The sequence below is a fragment of the Chelon labrosus genome, assembly GCF_963514085.1.
Source record: "Chelon labrosus genome assembly, chromosome: 4".
Taxonomy (NCBI): domain Eukaryota; kingdom Metazoa; phylum Chordata; class Actinopteri; order Mugiliformes; family Mugilidae; genus Chelon; species Chelon labrosus.
Genome location: NC_140340.1, coordinates 8828459 through 8843579, shown reverse-complemented (window position 1 = coordinate 8843579; position 15121 = coordinate 8828459). Strand labels below are relative to the sequence as shown.

The following is a 15121-nucleotide window of genomic DNA, read 5'->3' as shown; positions in this document are numbered from 1 at the left end:
TGTGAACTAAGTGAAACTAACTATGAACAAGAACAAAATAAATAAAACGTAGAATTTTTAGCTTTTATTTTAGCGAATTGTTAATTTTACCATTGTTTTGTGAAGTTACCTTGTCATTTCCTTGTATTTACAAGCTGATCAGGCGGGCTGGCTCTGTGGTTGGCACGAGGCTGGACCCTCTGGCTACTGTAGCAGAGAGCAGGACACTTAAAAAACTAACAAGTATCCTGGACAATGCCAGCCACCCTCTGCACACGAGCATTAGTAGCCAGAGAAGCACCTTCAGCGAGAGGCTGCTCCTCCCAAGGTGCAGGACAAATAGACTGAGGAACTCCTTTGTCCCCCGTGCCATCAAACTGTACAACCACCACTCACTTGGGGGGAGGAGGACAAAAAGGAAAGGGCCTGAATGTCTTTTTTTAATTAACCTGCAATAGTAAAGTGCAATAACAATGTACCTGGTATTTCTCTATTTATGCAACAACCATGTATGTACAGTCACAATATTTATTTTTATTACTATTATTATTATTATTCTTTACTGGGTGTTTGGTATTTGGGCTTATTATACTGTTTCCTACATGTATGTCTGACAGTGCTGTATGCGATGGAGATGTCAATTTCCCTGTCTATCTATCTATCTTTCTATCTATCTATCTATCTATCTATCTATCTATCTATCTATTTCATTTCTTTTTTGGAGTGAAATCAGCCACGTCTTTCCAGACTGAGCATGTAGGTGCGTTACAACATAAACTAGTCATTTAGATATCTATAAATACTGGCTGTATCCTTTTTCTATACAAATGCATGCGTTCCTTTTTTTTTTTTTTTTTTTGTACAGTCTCAAGAGAGCTTGCATGCAATCCGCGGTTATGTGGGGCGTGAACTATCTTGACAGGCAATAGGATCTTTGACTTCTATGTTTGACAGTATAAGTGGGTTAGTGTGCAGCGAAATCTGAAGGCGTCAGAGTGACTTTGGTGGAGTAAAAGTTCACATTCAGACTCTGAAGAAAGGACCAAAAAAAAAAAAATTAAAAATGGCTGCGAAATTCTACGAGCTCTCGGCTAAACTGTTGACGGGGGCAACGTTTAATTTCTCTTCCCTCAAGGGCAAAGTTGTCCTCATTGAGAACGTCGCGTCTCTCTGAGGTACGACCGCCAGGGATTACACCCAGATGAACGAGCTCCACGAGCGCTACGCCAGCAAGGGGCTCGTGATCCTGGGAGTACCCTGCAACCAGTTCGGCCATCAGGTGAGTGCCGTACCTGTCAGAACCGCTCTTTGAGGTGGACTGACCTGATTAACGCTTCGCTACGTTTGTATTAATTTTTAATTACTTTAAATGAGATTACGTCTAAAATACATTATTCATTTGTTCTCGCTTCTCTTAAGGCAGGTTTTATACACCACGTGACATAGTTTGCGTTTTGCTCGAGGCAAATTATAGTCCTGTTGATTTTTTATTTATTTTTTTTAATGGATTTATCTTAATCACATTATTTATGACATTATTCTATCAGCTAATAGTTAAATATAAAAAGTGTCCCTTAATTATCATGATTATTATTATTATTAGTACTAGTAGTAAATTGATTTGTAGGCAGTTTGAGCAGTGAGATGTGTTTTAAAAAAAAAGGGGAAGTTGTGGTTTAGTGAAATTGTTCACAACCAGCAAGAAGACATACTGGAAAAACTGCTTTGTTCCTTTTGACATAATGTTTGCAGTTCGTTAATGTTTCACTGTGCAGACAATGAGCCAGGTAGTGATTGTTCATGTCAGTAATCCATTAATAGACAAGTATAGGCAGCTTCCTTGTAGGAAATCAAACGGTGCATGGGAATTGTACTTCCTGATAAGAACAAATAAAAAGAATGCGGAGAGAGTCAAGGAAGTAGGGGTTCACGTTACGCTCAATCTTTGCAGGAGAACTGCAAGAATGAGGAAATCCTGCTGTCTCTCAAGTATGTCCGTCCTGGAAACGGCTTCGAGCCAAAGTTCCAGCTCCTGGAGAAGGTGGATGTGAACGGGAAGGACGCCCACCCGCTGTTTGTGTTCCTGAGGGAGAAGCTGCCGTTCCCCAGCGACGAGCCGGCGGCCCTGATGAACGACCCCAAGCTGATCATGTGGAGCCCGGTGTGCAGGAACGACGTGGCCTGGAACTTTGAGAAGTTCCTCATCGGGCCGGACGGGGTGCCGTTCAAGCGCTACAGCAGGTGTTTCCTCACCAGCGACATCGAGGGAGACGTCAAGAAGCTCCTCAGCCAAGTGAACTAACTTCCTCCGTCCTACAGCTACCACCAGCACTGCTCACCGTGTAGATTCTGACCTTCCCACACCCCCTGTGCTCTCTTGTGCACGATGGCTGTTGTTGTGCTCTTTTACTGTATGAAGGCGTCCTCTGAAACCACACTGTGAGGAGGGCATCTGATGAAGTGTAAAAGGCCAAACGTCTATAGCTGCATCGTGTCCATGTAAAGCACAGCTGTGGTGTGACGTATGAGGACCAATAAATGTGTTTTTACAAATCTTTCTGTCTCCGAGTGCGTCTCATTTAACTTCCAATCAGTTTCAACAGTTTTTCTTACACATAACCTGCACACAGCTGTTCTAAGTGTAAGCGGTGCTACATAAGATAAGATAACCCTTTATTTATCCCACTGCCGTCTCTGAAGTATTTCCTTCGTGGAAAGGGTGTTCCAGATACCGGAGAAGGTGGATATGAACGGGAAGGGCGGCCACTCCTCCGTTTGTGTTCCTGCACCCAGTCACAGAACATTTTTCAACCAGTTAGCATGAATTGCAGGTGATTACGGTTGCATCATACGCAAAAAGAGGCGACACTGCAATAAAGAAATGAGCGTTTCGCAACAACCGCCTCAGTGTTTGCCTATAATCACAGCTTTGGTGTGGGATTGTGGTGCATGCAGTTAGATAAGACACAGCACCTTATCAGTGCCTCCAGTATTTATTGCTCTCTGGACTCAAATACACTCATCAGGCGTAACATTATGACCTGATATTGTGTAGGTCTCCCTTGTGACTCATCAGAGAATGGACATGGGCCTTCTGAGGGTGTTCTGTGGTGTTAGTGGGGGGCCTCTATGGATCAACCCACAGATACTTGATCAGTTTGGGATCTAGTGAATTTGGAGGCCAGGTCAACACCTTGTGCTGTTCTTCCATGTTTTTTTTTTAGTTGTTCCTAAACCGGTTTAGTGTGTAATAACATCCACATGAATGAATGCCAGGTCCAAAAGTTTCCCAGCAGAACATTGAATTGTCACAAGATGGTCAACGCCATTTACTTCTCCTGTCAGTGGTTTTAATGTTGTGGCTGATCAGTGTATTTGTGAATCAAAGTTAATATTGCATCACCTGCAAATGGAGGCACCTCTGCAATGCGAAAATACTGGATTCAATAATTATGAGTGAAGTTTTCGTAGAGAATCAATTAGTCCAAACAAAACAAAAAAAAAACCTTGCGGCTCCCAGTCTTTATTGTACTTTCAATTCAAATATTTCTCATTTAAAAACAAAAGAAAAAAAGATATCGGCAATAAGATAAATATGGGGACAAGAATTTATACACCTATTTAAAATAGTGTGAGTATTTACATCTCTTCGCTAATTTTAGAGGTTGAGTCGTGATTCATTATTAATTTAGGTTAAGAAAAAAAAAGATTTTCAGCTAAGTCTCTATGATTACAGAGAGGATGTAAAGCTTTTCTAGTCATAGGCATAAATGATTATACTGAGTCATCTCTGAACGACATAGCGACGGCAGGAACGAACCAGCAGACGGGGCACCTGGAGGCCCCACATATTTAACATGCCATTATGCAACAAAGGGCAGAATTGATGCCACAGAACAACACTTAATGATAATAGATAGAGTAAGTACTATCTGCCACCTGGTTTTACTAAAAGACCTTTGATGTTGAGCATTAAACAAATGCATTATATTTCATACTCGCATTCAAAACGCCAGTCATGACTGGGCTTCCTGTAGTTATTTCATGTCTATACACAAAATAAAGGTGCTGTTTACTTAAATCATCACAACGTCAGTAGTGTACTACGATCACTGCAAGAAAAACCAATGGCTCAAAGTGCCTGCATTCATGGAGAATGCTGTTAAGGTTCAGCTATCGTGCTCCCATCTGATAACACATGGGAGGGTTTTCTCCTCCTCCCCCTCCCCCTCCTCGTGATTAGGAGCGAGTTCAAGTTTCATGAATAAAGCACCACTTTTATACTAGTTTATTTCACTTCAGTTCGTGTGCTTTGAAGATATCAAATAACATAGCCATTTCAATACAGAGCTGCATTATTGTACAAGACTAAGAGGGACAAGCTGTTGCGGGTGAGCTAGGGGTCCGATCAGGCAGCGATCAACGAATGCTTAAAAAGACACATTAAAATGATCTGGGAGTGTACGACAGACCATAACCCTTAATGCTAAGGTCGAACCACACAGTTCTGTCATGTCTAGATACACCAGAAGCAGGTAGATAATGTACTCGTGGAGAATTCAAAGTGCCTCCTTTTTTGTCAGGTTGCAGGAATCGAAAGGCCGCTTTTTCAATGTGATTACCAAAAAAAACAAAAAAAAACAAAAACTGTTAGAAGGGTAAGACTCGAGAGACCGCAGAGCCCAAGCTGTGCATCAAACAAACAAACAAAAACCAAAAAAAAAAGATGGCTGAACGAGAGCAAGGCCGAAAAAACAGCTTCTGCCGCGACTCGCAACGTTGAAAACCTTGACATGAGACATCCCCCTCAGCGGTGTGGACTGTGACACAGATCCAACGGGCCGGGAGCCGCCACGGCCGCTCCTCTTTAAAGCAGGTGGCGTGAGCGGAAACGATTCTTTCAACCAGCGCGGCGTGTATTGTTCTGTGTGCACGTCACACCGTCAAAAGTCTGCATTCACCTCGGCACAGCAGGAATATTAGCGATAAACCTAGGCACGGTGCCAGTATCCTTCTAAACAGTCGATTAGTTTTATCATAAATACCTTGGAACGCTTTGGTTGAAACAATATGTGCATTTGGCTTTTTTTTTTTTTTCCTCTTTAATATTTCTGACTCTCGTGGGCAACAGAAACATTTGTTTATCTACACGTTTGAGGGCACTTCTAACATTCTGTTCATCCAGTGAGAGGATCTATATCTGTTTATAGTCCCCTTAGTTGCAGACTAGTAAACTAGAAATCAGTAGGCCACCCGCTGCAGGGAGGAAGTCTCTCAGTTCATTCTTCTGACGAGGCTGTTGGCTCTAGTAGCTGACAACATACGAGACGGAAATCAAATAAAATGCGGGGAAGGTAGGGTTAATTATGTCAAGTCTCTAGACTCCTCTGTCACTAAAGTAGCTTTGTGTGTGTGCGCCCGAGTGTCTCTATTTGTGTTTTTCAGAGTGTGTCCCCTCCGCGACGGGGCTCCTCAGTTTGTGTCCATGTGGTCTTCGGCCGCCTCGGGGGCTCCTCCCAGCGAGGCCGAAGGTTGAGGTTTGGAGGGGGCTTCCTCGTCTCTGCGTTGATAAAACAGCACGTAGGCTGCTTTAGTCTGCAACGGGAGGACAGGGGTCAGATTACACGACAAGTGGAGGGACACCCGACACCAGAGGAGGCTCATCCTCATCAAACATCACAACCATGATGAAAAATGAATAAGGAATGCGAGGTTAAAGAGTAAAAACTCACCACAATCTGGTCCTCTGTGGCAGATGAGACGCTGCTGTCATCGAAGTAATACCACTTTCCGTCCACTTTGTTCTTGCCATAAGCCGTGTCTGTCGGACAGAATGAAGACCGTGTTTACAGAGGCAAGTCTTCTTTTCTTTTTCTTTTTTTTAATCCAGGAAGAGATAACAGTCTTGTCATATCCGTTTATTGTGAATAGACAGAGAAAACAACCATCTTAAATTTTAATGTGTGTCCATGGAGACACTGGTTGTTTAACTACTCTATCTGTTTACACATATTGTGCGCATGTTTGAAGACTAAAACCGCAGCCAGATCATTTTATTAAAAGCTCTAAACAAGCTTTTGACCGTGTATGCACATGGTGTATATATATTTGGCTTTTCACTCAAGAACAAACTGTAACTGACGAGGATAAAACAGGAGAATAAACAGTAACGTACAGTGGCCCCCTCCCATTCCTCCATAGTGGTTTGATACGGCAATGAGGTCGTAGATGTAGGGGCCGGCCTTCGGGTCACACACAAACTCGGACATGTTCAGATCTCTGGAAAAGAAAATACAGTTGTGGCCTTAAACCGTCTACAGTAAGCATGAGTCAGCGTTTTTTTTTTGTTTTTTTTTTAAAACAGCATTTCAGCAACTTTATCCAGATTTGTGGTATCTGCTGTATCAAGTTCTGTATGTATGAGGTCTGTATGTGCTACACACACATTGGGTGTCAAGTGTGAGACGTGTTGCATGATTTATTGCCGAGGCAACTTCTCCATTTTAAAACACGGGGAAAATTTGAGCTGTGTTAACCAAAAAAGGCGGTTGATGACGCACACGGAGCCGAAAGGCTGATTTCATAAGCTTATGCAACCCTAGGAGATAAGGATAAGAACACAGGGGTGATTATCAGTCATCTAGTTTATCCAGTCTGATTTTCACACTACAGCTCCATCTAGAGTGAAACTTGCACAGATACCAGAGTGTTGAATAGTATTCCTTTGGCACAAATGACTTGCATTATTTTCAAAACTGAGGATTTTTTTTTAAGATGCATAAAGTTATGGCTTTAACTATGTTTGATATCTTTTTACTCCTGTTATGGGGTAGAAAGTGGTCAAACCTGTCAAAAAACACCGGGAGACTGGAGTCAGCACAAATCAAATGTCGGCAGTGTTTTTTTGTTTTTTGGGGGAGCATTTTGCTTTTACACAATGTGCCAGTGGCACAACACAGCCAGGAAATGAGAGGATGCAAAAATGATGACATGCAAGTAACATCCAGCTGAGGACATTGCAAATATGTGGTGTACGCCTTAACCTTTAGAGTGCCGCGGCGCGCGTGTGTGTGTGCTCATCTGCACTGAGTGTGAGGCTCACTGATCTATTTTTAATGTTCACCTACACTGATTCGACTTTAAATTGGACACAAGTGGGACGTAAACAGTTGTCTATCCGGCGACACGTCCTGCCTGAAGGTGAATGAGGAATCCTGCCTGCATACCTGATGGGAAAGTCCACCACTGTGTCCAGTTTGTCCCTCCAACATCGGTTGTAGGAGAAACGCTTTAGGTGAACCACCAGAATGCGAGGCAGAGACCACAAGTCAAACTTTTTTGTTGCCTGTTGGTGTTTCTTACACGTTGGACAATACCTACACAAAAAGATTATGATCAGATGACAGAGGCCGCGGGGTAAAGTGAAAGTTTAATAGTAGGTTAGGCAGAAGGACACCTACCATGGGTCATGTTCTCCCAGTGTCTCCATGGTTGTGAAGAGCTCGATGCATTCCCTCAACGCCACGGTGGCTTTCTTTTTCTGGGGCTGCAGCATGCTCTCGTGCTTCTCATAAGCCTGCACATAATAATATTTACACGGATATAAATAGACTGTTTGCATATTCTGTCACAGGATTGTCTGATGGTTATCAGCCTGCTAACCTCTGCTTCCTGTTCGTCGTAACACTGTTTCTTTGACTCTGTGTCCCAGTCGATTGCCACTGTGGAATGGGCTGCAGACAGATAAAGGCGAGGGGAGGTGTGTTGACACAACGTAGCTTTGAAAGGCACAACTATCAGTGCGATTATGAGTGACACTTACGATTAAGTTTGAGGACATTTCCATCACAAGGCAGCGGGCTGATGTTGGCTGTTCCGTAAGAGTTGACTATGCTGAAAGTGAAGAGTTTGGCTGCGTCTCCTTTGGACCCATTTTCCAAGTCGGAGGTCTCCTCTTCCTCTTCAGAATGGCCGTTCTCTGGCTCCGGACTCACCTGGTGGTCCATGGCCTCCTCTTCACCTGAACACACACGGACAACGACGACATCTCTAGACTGAATATTTTGAGCAATAGTTTTATTAGAAGGCAAGAAGATATCATGTCAGCTTACTCACCGTCATATAGCCCATTAGTTTCAGTGCAGGTCCCTGAGTGGTTGCTGCCGTTACTGGAGCTGGCACTGCAGGAGGCCCCATCAGACAGGGGGCTGCCACAGCCACCCAGGCTGGCGTTGGCGGCAGACGACGTGGAACATTCAGGAGCCTGGTTGCAGCTGGCTAAGGTGGCTGAGGCTGATGCCCTGCTTTCACTGTTCGGACTCTGGGAACGTTTTACATAGCGTCTGCAACATAGAACAAAAAAGAATAATTAACACACAGCAGGCAGAATTGAACATGGAAAGAACTTGATGTGCTTCTATCTCAAAGAAAAAACTCCTTACACTCCCTCTCTTCACTCTATATGAACAGTGGGCGCATTATAATATGTCTTCACTTCTTGTCACCAACACAGAAGGCACTCACCCAATCCTCTCTAGGATCTTGTCATAAAGAGTGTCTGCTATGAGGTTGTGTCTGGGCACGGTGATGAGTAAAGGCTGGCCAAACAGCATGGTGCTTGTGGAGCTTCCAGCATGCTTGGAGTGGCGCTCCCTGAAATATACAGGCAGGTTCATCCTCTCACTGTCCTCCTCCTGTACCTCATACCTGCAAAGAGCATCAACAGAAAACATTGCACTCGTTGCATTCAACCGCAACCACAACTCTTTCCATTCGTCTTCCAGTCGAGACTTACACAAAGATGTCGTCTTTTTCCAGGATTTGGTTGAGGCCGTCATCCCGTCTATAAATTTTATGGAACCTATGATTGTAAACATCCGCAACCACCATCTAGAAAAACAAGTGAGGGATGCACATTTAGCACGAACTCGATTTAAGAAAGAAAATCTGAAGACAGGAGAATCGGACTAAAGTTCTTACATTTTCTGGAGGGATTCCACAGAGTTTGGACAAGGCGCTGCATAGGTCTGTCACTGCACCCAGCTTGGGGACCACTACCCGATACTGCAGGGAAAAAGAAAATATATTCACAATGCTTAAACTGCTTCTTTAAATATTTGTTTCTGTTAAACTGATGGTTTTAAGTCTCGAGCAGTAAGACTGGAGCCTAATTCCAACACACCTGTGTGGGTCTAGATTGAGGATCTGATCGCACCAGGAAAACCTCCATGGTACGGTCCTTCTTCATGGGCAGAGGCAGCGTGAGGTAGCAGAATGGGTCAAAGGTTACAGACACCTTGGAGCACTCTGGGCACACCAATGTGGATTTAAAGAGGCCATGGAAAATATCAACTATAATGGAGTCATTGCGCAGGCGGTGGTTCGTCCATGCTTCCTTGGCAACTATCTGTAATTCCACAAGAAACGGAGAAAGAAAATTGTACTGAATTCCATTTTGAGCGGATATTGTGTAATGTTGATAGTGTAAACCAAAGGACATGCCAAGCTCCAAAGCAGAAACCTATGCTGTCAGAGTCTTTCTGTCTTTGTACATCAGCTATTCTCTTTGAATTTTAAAGTAGATTTCAGTTTTATAAACCAAAAACACAACTAAGCTAGGAGCGTTTTTCTATGTATACCTCATCTGGACGGCCCTCTGCATCCCTCAGGGCCAGATAAGGCTTCTTCTTGACACGATTCAGATCTTCGTGGAGCCCGTCCAGCAGGAACGCCAACAGCTCCTGAGAGTCCTGCTGCTGGTAGCCTGAAAACTGGGGGGCAAAGCGTCCGACCTGGGTCTGGAGACAAAAAGGCATTAACGTTATCAGGAGAGCTTGATTACTTTGAGCGTATGCGTTTTCAGAGTCACTCGTCACAACTCACTTTGAAAGTACGCGGTGCCACGTAGCTGCTACGGCTCAGCCACATCTGCTTTACCAGATCTGCATAAGCCTCAGCGATCTCGCCCCTCATTCCCAGGGGATTCTCTCGATTAATCTCTGCCTCATACTGGTCTTCGAGGAAGTACTCTGTGAGTGGAGATGCATTGCTCAGGCACTAGAAGACAAAAAGTGGATTATGTGAACATAATACCCAAATACAAAGCAGATTACTTTTTCTGAGTAGAAGCTGTAAATTTAGCATTAGATTTATTTATTTTTTTATACCTGGAGGGCAGAGTTCATGAAGCACGTATTGCCCAAATTACTGAGACCACACAGGCCAGGCTGCGATTGTGACTCTCTGTAGTTGTATGAGGAGCTGTATGAATTGTAGCCTCCAAATCTGCTGGAAAGACACATTTGTTACGGTTGGTATGCTAGAGACACCGTGGTGAATACAATACCTGAGGCACATGTTTAATCAAGGCATTCAAATATAGTACGCAGCATCATAGCGACAAAACATCTCTGGAGAACAGGTCAACCAATTAGCATGGATACCCGTAGGAATTGTCAGCCGGCAACAATATCAACACCACACCTCTTGTTCTTATTTACGACAATAGCACAAATATGTGTCAAAACATCCGTTATCACAGAAGCCCAGTCAGCATTTAGTTCAGATGCACATCTAATTTATGAGCATAAAACTTCCTGTATATACTTCATACTGACTAGTTTGGAAGTTAAATTCCATTCTAAATCATCTTATAAAAGAACTAAGGAAGAGTTTATATTTTTAATGCAACAAAAGGTATTATTTGTTCTTCTGACAAACATCTTATGCTCTATGGCAGTGGTTCCCAAAGTGGGGGGCGCGCCACCTAGGGGGGTCGCAGAGCCATTGCAGGGGGGCCTTAAGATTTTCTCATGTACCAAAGGGGGTCCCAGCAGAGAAAGTTTGGGAACCACTGCTCTATGGGAACAGAAAAATTGAGGTACGGATTCGAACAAATATCAGACAAGCCATAGTGTCCTAATTTAATCTCCTGTATAACACAACTCCATGAGAAATGTTGAACGTGCAAACTTTGTTTTATCCAATAATAAACCTCATCATAATCCTCAGTGAGGACACTGAGTAAACAAAACAAACATGGTGGAGACCCTTACCTGTTGCTAGAGGAGGTGCTGTTGTTGAGTGTGTATCCAGGGCTACAGCTGCCGTCTCCGTTGGTTACTGTCGGGGATATACTGGCTGATGAATTTGAGGAAAGTTTCGGGGAGGTAGTGAAATTCCGGGATGGGGTTGTACTCGACCTAGTCAGCAAGAAGGAAAGCAAAAGGACGTTTCAGCGAGGCTGCAAATTTCCAGCTTTCAATGTTGTGCAAACTTGGGTATATATATTCAGCCAACTTCCCTAAACACTCTAATGAAGAGACTTTTCGCTGAAGGACAATATAAACACTTACTTGGGATGGGAGGCTTGTCTGGGCCACGTGCCATCCTCATTCTTGCGCTCGATAACAAGAACCTGGAGAAAAACAAACCCGATGAAAGCCAAGCTTGGAAACCTGAGCTTCTAGACAGAGCTATGTTGTCTAGCTTAAGCAACAGCAGGTGGATTTATCAACTTCAGTTTGAGGTGCAATTAATCAGTTTGTTTTTTTTTAATCTCTAAATTGCAGTGACCAGGTTGTATCTGGTTGCAAGCAAAAAGCAGAAACTCATGACTTCATTGCTGCAGCTCTTGTTTGTGAGCCTAAAACAATTATTTCAAATGTAAGCTTCACACACTCCCATACAGCTAAACAATAACGTGATGCCCCTGCAACAGTCTTAAGAGTGTGTGTTATATTGCAGGGATAATGTACTGCTTTGCATTAGGCTCTATGATGTTCCCGTTATTCTGTGCATTGCCTGTAAATAAATAATGTATGCAGAGCGAGTACCAATAAGTTACTTGTCTGTGGTCTCTCAGTGATCTTAAGGTTATTTGAATAACAAAGATGTGCACTACCTGTCCCTGGAATAGACCAGCATCCTGTACAGTACTGTCTGGCTTGTTCAACTGCTCATAGGTGTTGCTCATGTATTTGTTCCAGAGTCTGGTCTCCTTCTCCGATGGGATATTGAACAATGTCCTCATCTCCTTCTCTATAGTATCTGGGGGGGGGGGGAAATGAGGAACACATAAAGGTATGTAGAGAAATCAAAATTGTTGTATACATGAATGATTTATCACGTGATTCTCCCTGTGAGCTGGTTACTTCTAGCACACCTAAAACCACAGAAACACTCGTGTAACCCCTCACCTATAGTATCGGCTTTGCTGAAATGACGCGTGACCACATTGTCCATGTTATCATTCTCACACAAGTTCAGCTCCAGCAGATAGACCTCCACCTTACAGTGCTTGACAAACATGCCGTGTTCGACCACCTAGAGAGGAAGAAAAAAAAAAACAGACCTTTGGGTACACAGTCCGTGCATTACGGTCGACAACTGAAATGAACAACATCAAAAGCATTACCTTCCTGATGATGGGTCTCTGGCCCTCGAGGCAGCTGTACCAACTGACAAGCATATTCCATGCTTCAGTGGGTACGAGGACATAGTCCAGCTCATCTATAAGATGGTCTTTCAGGGCCTGAGTCTCCTTGTCTTTAAGGAAAAAAACAAAATTAGTACAGACTGGAAAAGCAGCCCCTTTCATCTCTATGTCGGTCTATTCTCGAGAGAAATCCAAAATTACCCAACAGAGGTTTCTTTTATATATGTATGTGTGTATATATATATATATAAAAAAAGGAAAGACAGTTTTACCTGAAAACAGTCCAGAGTTATCAATTGGTCCTGGATAGAGGCTACGTTCTCCAACATTGTACATATCCCAGCTGTCAAACCCCACATACTTCTTCCATTGTTTGAACCACCGACTGTCTATTAGATACCTAAAACACAAATTGGTTGGCAACAGTGAAGGGCAAAGATATCACACTCTGAAAGACACTTGATCGGTTTCTCTTTAAAGCTATATCTTACTTATATCTGTATCCGTACTGGTTAACCTGGCTACAAGGGGTCAAAAGATTATAAGAGTGCACGGGTATAAGATGCTACACTCAGCTCTGTGTCATCCCAGGACATTACGCAACACCAACCTGCCTTTCCATTTGCAGATACAGTACCGGCAAGCTAGTTTGACTTAATCTGGTCTAAAAAGAATCTCCTTTAGTTAATAGGCTTGTGGTCACATAGTAGCAAGCATTCACACAGTTCTTCACATAGTTGAAGTACTGGGCTCGATTTTGTTTGATCACTGCAAGAAATAATGAAACAGCCTCAGGGTGTCAATCAAATATGCTGCACGTTATTTGTTAATTTAACCCGAGATTACTTTTGCCAGGCTTTGCAGCAGTGTTGATGTTATTGTGAAATGTCACCCCCGAGTATCAGAGGATGGCTGTTTAATCAACAGCACCATGAAACACCACCTATAGGCAGTACCTGACTAACTGATATAACCAGATGAGCATGTTAGCTTGATATTTAGCACTAGACACGAAACATGCGTTCCTTTGATTATCCAGTTCTATCAACATATGTGGCAACAAAATCCTTCCTCATCAGATACGGCTCTGTGTTGATGAGTACTTGCTGAGGTGAAGCCTCTTTAATGCATTGGTTGCATTTTTCCCAGGCCTGGATGGTGTTAATGGACTCAAACTATGTTAGCTTACACAGGTGGCTAGACAGTTAAACGTCCCGCAACTTAAAATGGCATGTCACTCCAAGCAGATAATGACGCTGCCAATTAACCCCGTCAATGTGCCCATTTCCTGATAATGATTTGACTGAAAAACAAGCCGGGTTGGCAGGAAGGAGAGCCTACCACCTGAATTCCGGGCCTAAGATCTTCTATCAGCCGACTAGCTACTGCATCAGCTAATGTCGCTCAACTCAAAACAGGCATTGTGGTTTAATCACTCAACAATTTAGCCTCTTGGTTAGCTGGTTTGGTTGTTTACAATAACGTTAATGTGTTTTTTTTTTAATGACCCACACTTAAATGCACTTAACGAAGAAATTATGAAGTCGGGATGACTAGCAGCTAGCCTGCTAATCTGTTAAACATTAGCCCACTGAGATATCAGTAGCACAGCAGCTGCCGATATCAGACTTCACCGCTGACTTTAGCTTGTTAGCTCTAGCATGTTAGCATTTCCTGTTTCTCACAAGCTAACGCTAGCTAAGACTGGCGGTTGGCGGTTCTTACCATTCGTCGCCCTTCCTTAAAGTTGTTTTCAAAAGTGACCCAATAGTCTGTTTTTGACTTTCGGTTGAAGGGGTTGGCATTTGTGCGGCTACCGGCTCCGAGTCGGAGTCTGCCGCGTTACCCGACTCGGGTCCGCCTCCTTCGGCCATCATGCAGCCAGTGTGCCGGTACCGTGAACGCGCTGTGAGGGGTGCACTCTGCCTGGACGAGCTTCAGAGGAGGAAACGTTCTTCCTCTACGGTCTGTACGGAGTCGAGGGCCGCTGCTGTTGCTCTCCAGTGTTCAGTCTCCATCACTACCAGCGGGGACCAGGGTCCTGTCCGAGACAGGTTCAACAAACTCTGAATCAGTAAATCACTCGGGGAGTTTTCGCTTGCAAAATATGTGATCAGAGTCCACACAGAGGAGTGAAAGAGACCACCATCAATGAAGCTCTGATGCGACGATTCACCATGGCAACCGGAAGAGGAGATGGGTTAATAAAGTTAAAATTAATTCAGCGCGAATTCAGTCTTTTTATTCATTATTTGGAAGAATTGTTTTTCGTATCTAATTTAAATGTAATTACTGTGATTTATTTAATCAAATTTAATAAATATTAAATCTCCTTTATAGTTATAAAAGGCAAAAAAGCATAAAATTTTAGACCAATTAATGTTTTAGACAAGTTTATTTGTAGATGTGTTTAATACGTAATGGTCCCAAACCAGATATTATTTCCTTTTTGCTCCATTTCACATTTAAAATATATTGCTTAACAGAATTTAACTAATATATACAAATACATTTAAGCTACCATTGGTTCCTTACAATAATTTGTGAAATCAGTCATCTCTGCCTAATTTTGTACTGGAATGAAGAATAGCATATTAATGTCCACAGCATATTGGCTTTAAAATGAGGTGATGTGTAATATTTGTCCTTATATTGATGACCGGTTGGATAAAAGCAGCCGCATCTCACTTCAGCAAAACGAGGGCT

The 15121-nt window shown here is 43.1% G+C and overlaps 2 protein-coding genes across 3 annotated transcripts; one reads left to right on the top strand and one right to left on the bottom strand.

The window, feature by feature from the left end:
• Nucleotides 1–959: 959 nt before the first annotated feature.
• On the top strand, nt 960–2534 carry gpx1b (glutathione peroxidase 1b). Its single transcript, XM_084543849.1, has 2 exons — nt 960–1258; nt 1931–2534. The coding sequence occupies exons 1-2, from the start codon at nt 1043–1045 to the stop codon at nt 2279–2281; spliced, it is 567 nt and encodes a 188-aa protein (XP_084399975.1). The 5' UTR covers nt 960–1042; the 3' UTR covers nt 2282–2534.
• Nucleotides 2535–3472: 938 nt separating this feature from the next.
• usp4 (ubiquitin specific peptidase 4 (proto-oncogene)) lies at nt 3473–14610 on the bottom strand. Of its 2 annotated transcripts, none has more exons than XM_084543336.1 (22): nt 14141–14610; nt 12688–12815; nt 12395–12525; nt 12177–12303; nt 11882–12027; nt 11334–11395; nt 11034–11180; nt 10146–10263; nt 9862–10035; nt 9618–9776; nt 9161–9385; nt 8959–9042; nt 8774–8868; nt 8503–8685; nt 8095–8321; nt 7802–7999; nt 7642–7712; nt 7440–7555; nt 7206–7355; nt 6155–6258; nt 5712–5800; nt 3473–5574 (listed from the first exon to the last, which is right to left on the bottom strand). In XM_084543336.1, the coding sequence occupies exons 1-22, from the start codon at nt 14290–14292 to the stop codon at nt 5452–5454; spliced, it is 3009 nt and encodes a 1002-aa protein (XP_084399462.1). In that variant the 5' UTR covers nt 14293–14610; the 3' UTR covers nt 3473–5451. The 2 variants fall into 2 exon arrangements, with proteins under 2 accessions (XP_084399462.1, XP_084399461.1); XM_084543335.1 differs by having other exon boundaries at nt 3474–5574; nt 10146–10266.
• Nucleotides 14611–15121: the final 511 nt, after the last annotated feature.

Excerpts from the sequence above, each read along its gene's own strand:
- usp4 (XM_084543335.1), bottom strand. The coding sequence starts at position 14,292 with ATGATGGCCGAAGGAGGCGGACCCGAGTCGGGTAACGCGGCAGACTCC. Across the intron at positions 10,036-10,145 it reads TCATGAACTCTGCCCTCCAG|TGCCTGAGCAATGCATCTCC; the intron begins GTATAAAAAAAT and ends TTTGTCTTCTAG. Across the intron at positions 9,777-9,861 it reads TGGCACCGCGTACTTTCAAA|ACCCAGGTCGGACGCTTTGC; the intron begins GTGAGTTGTGAC and ends TTTTGTCTCCAG.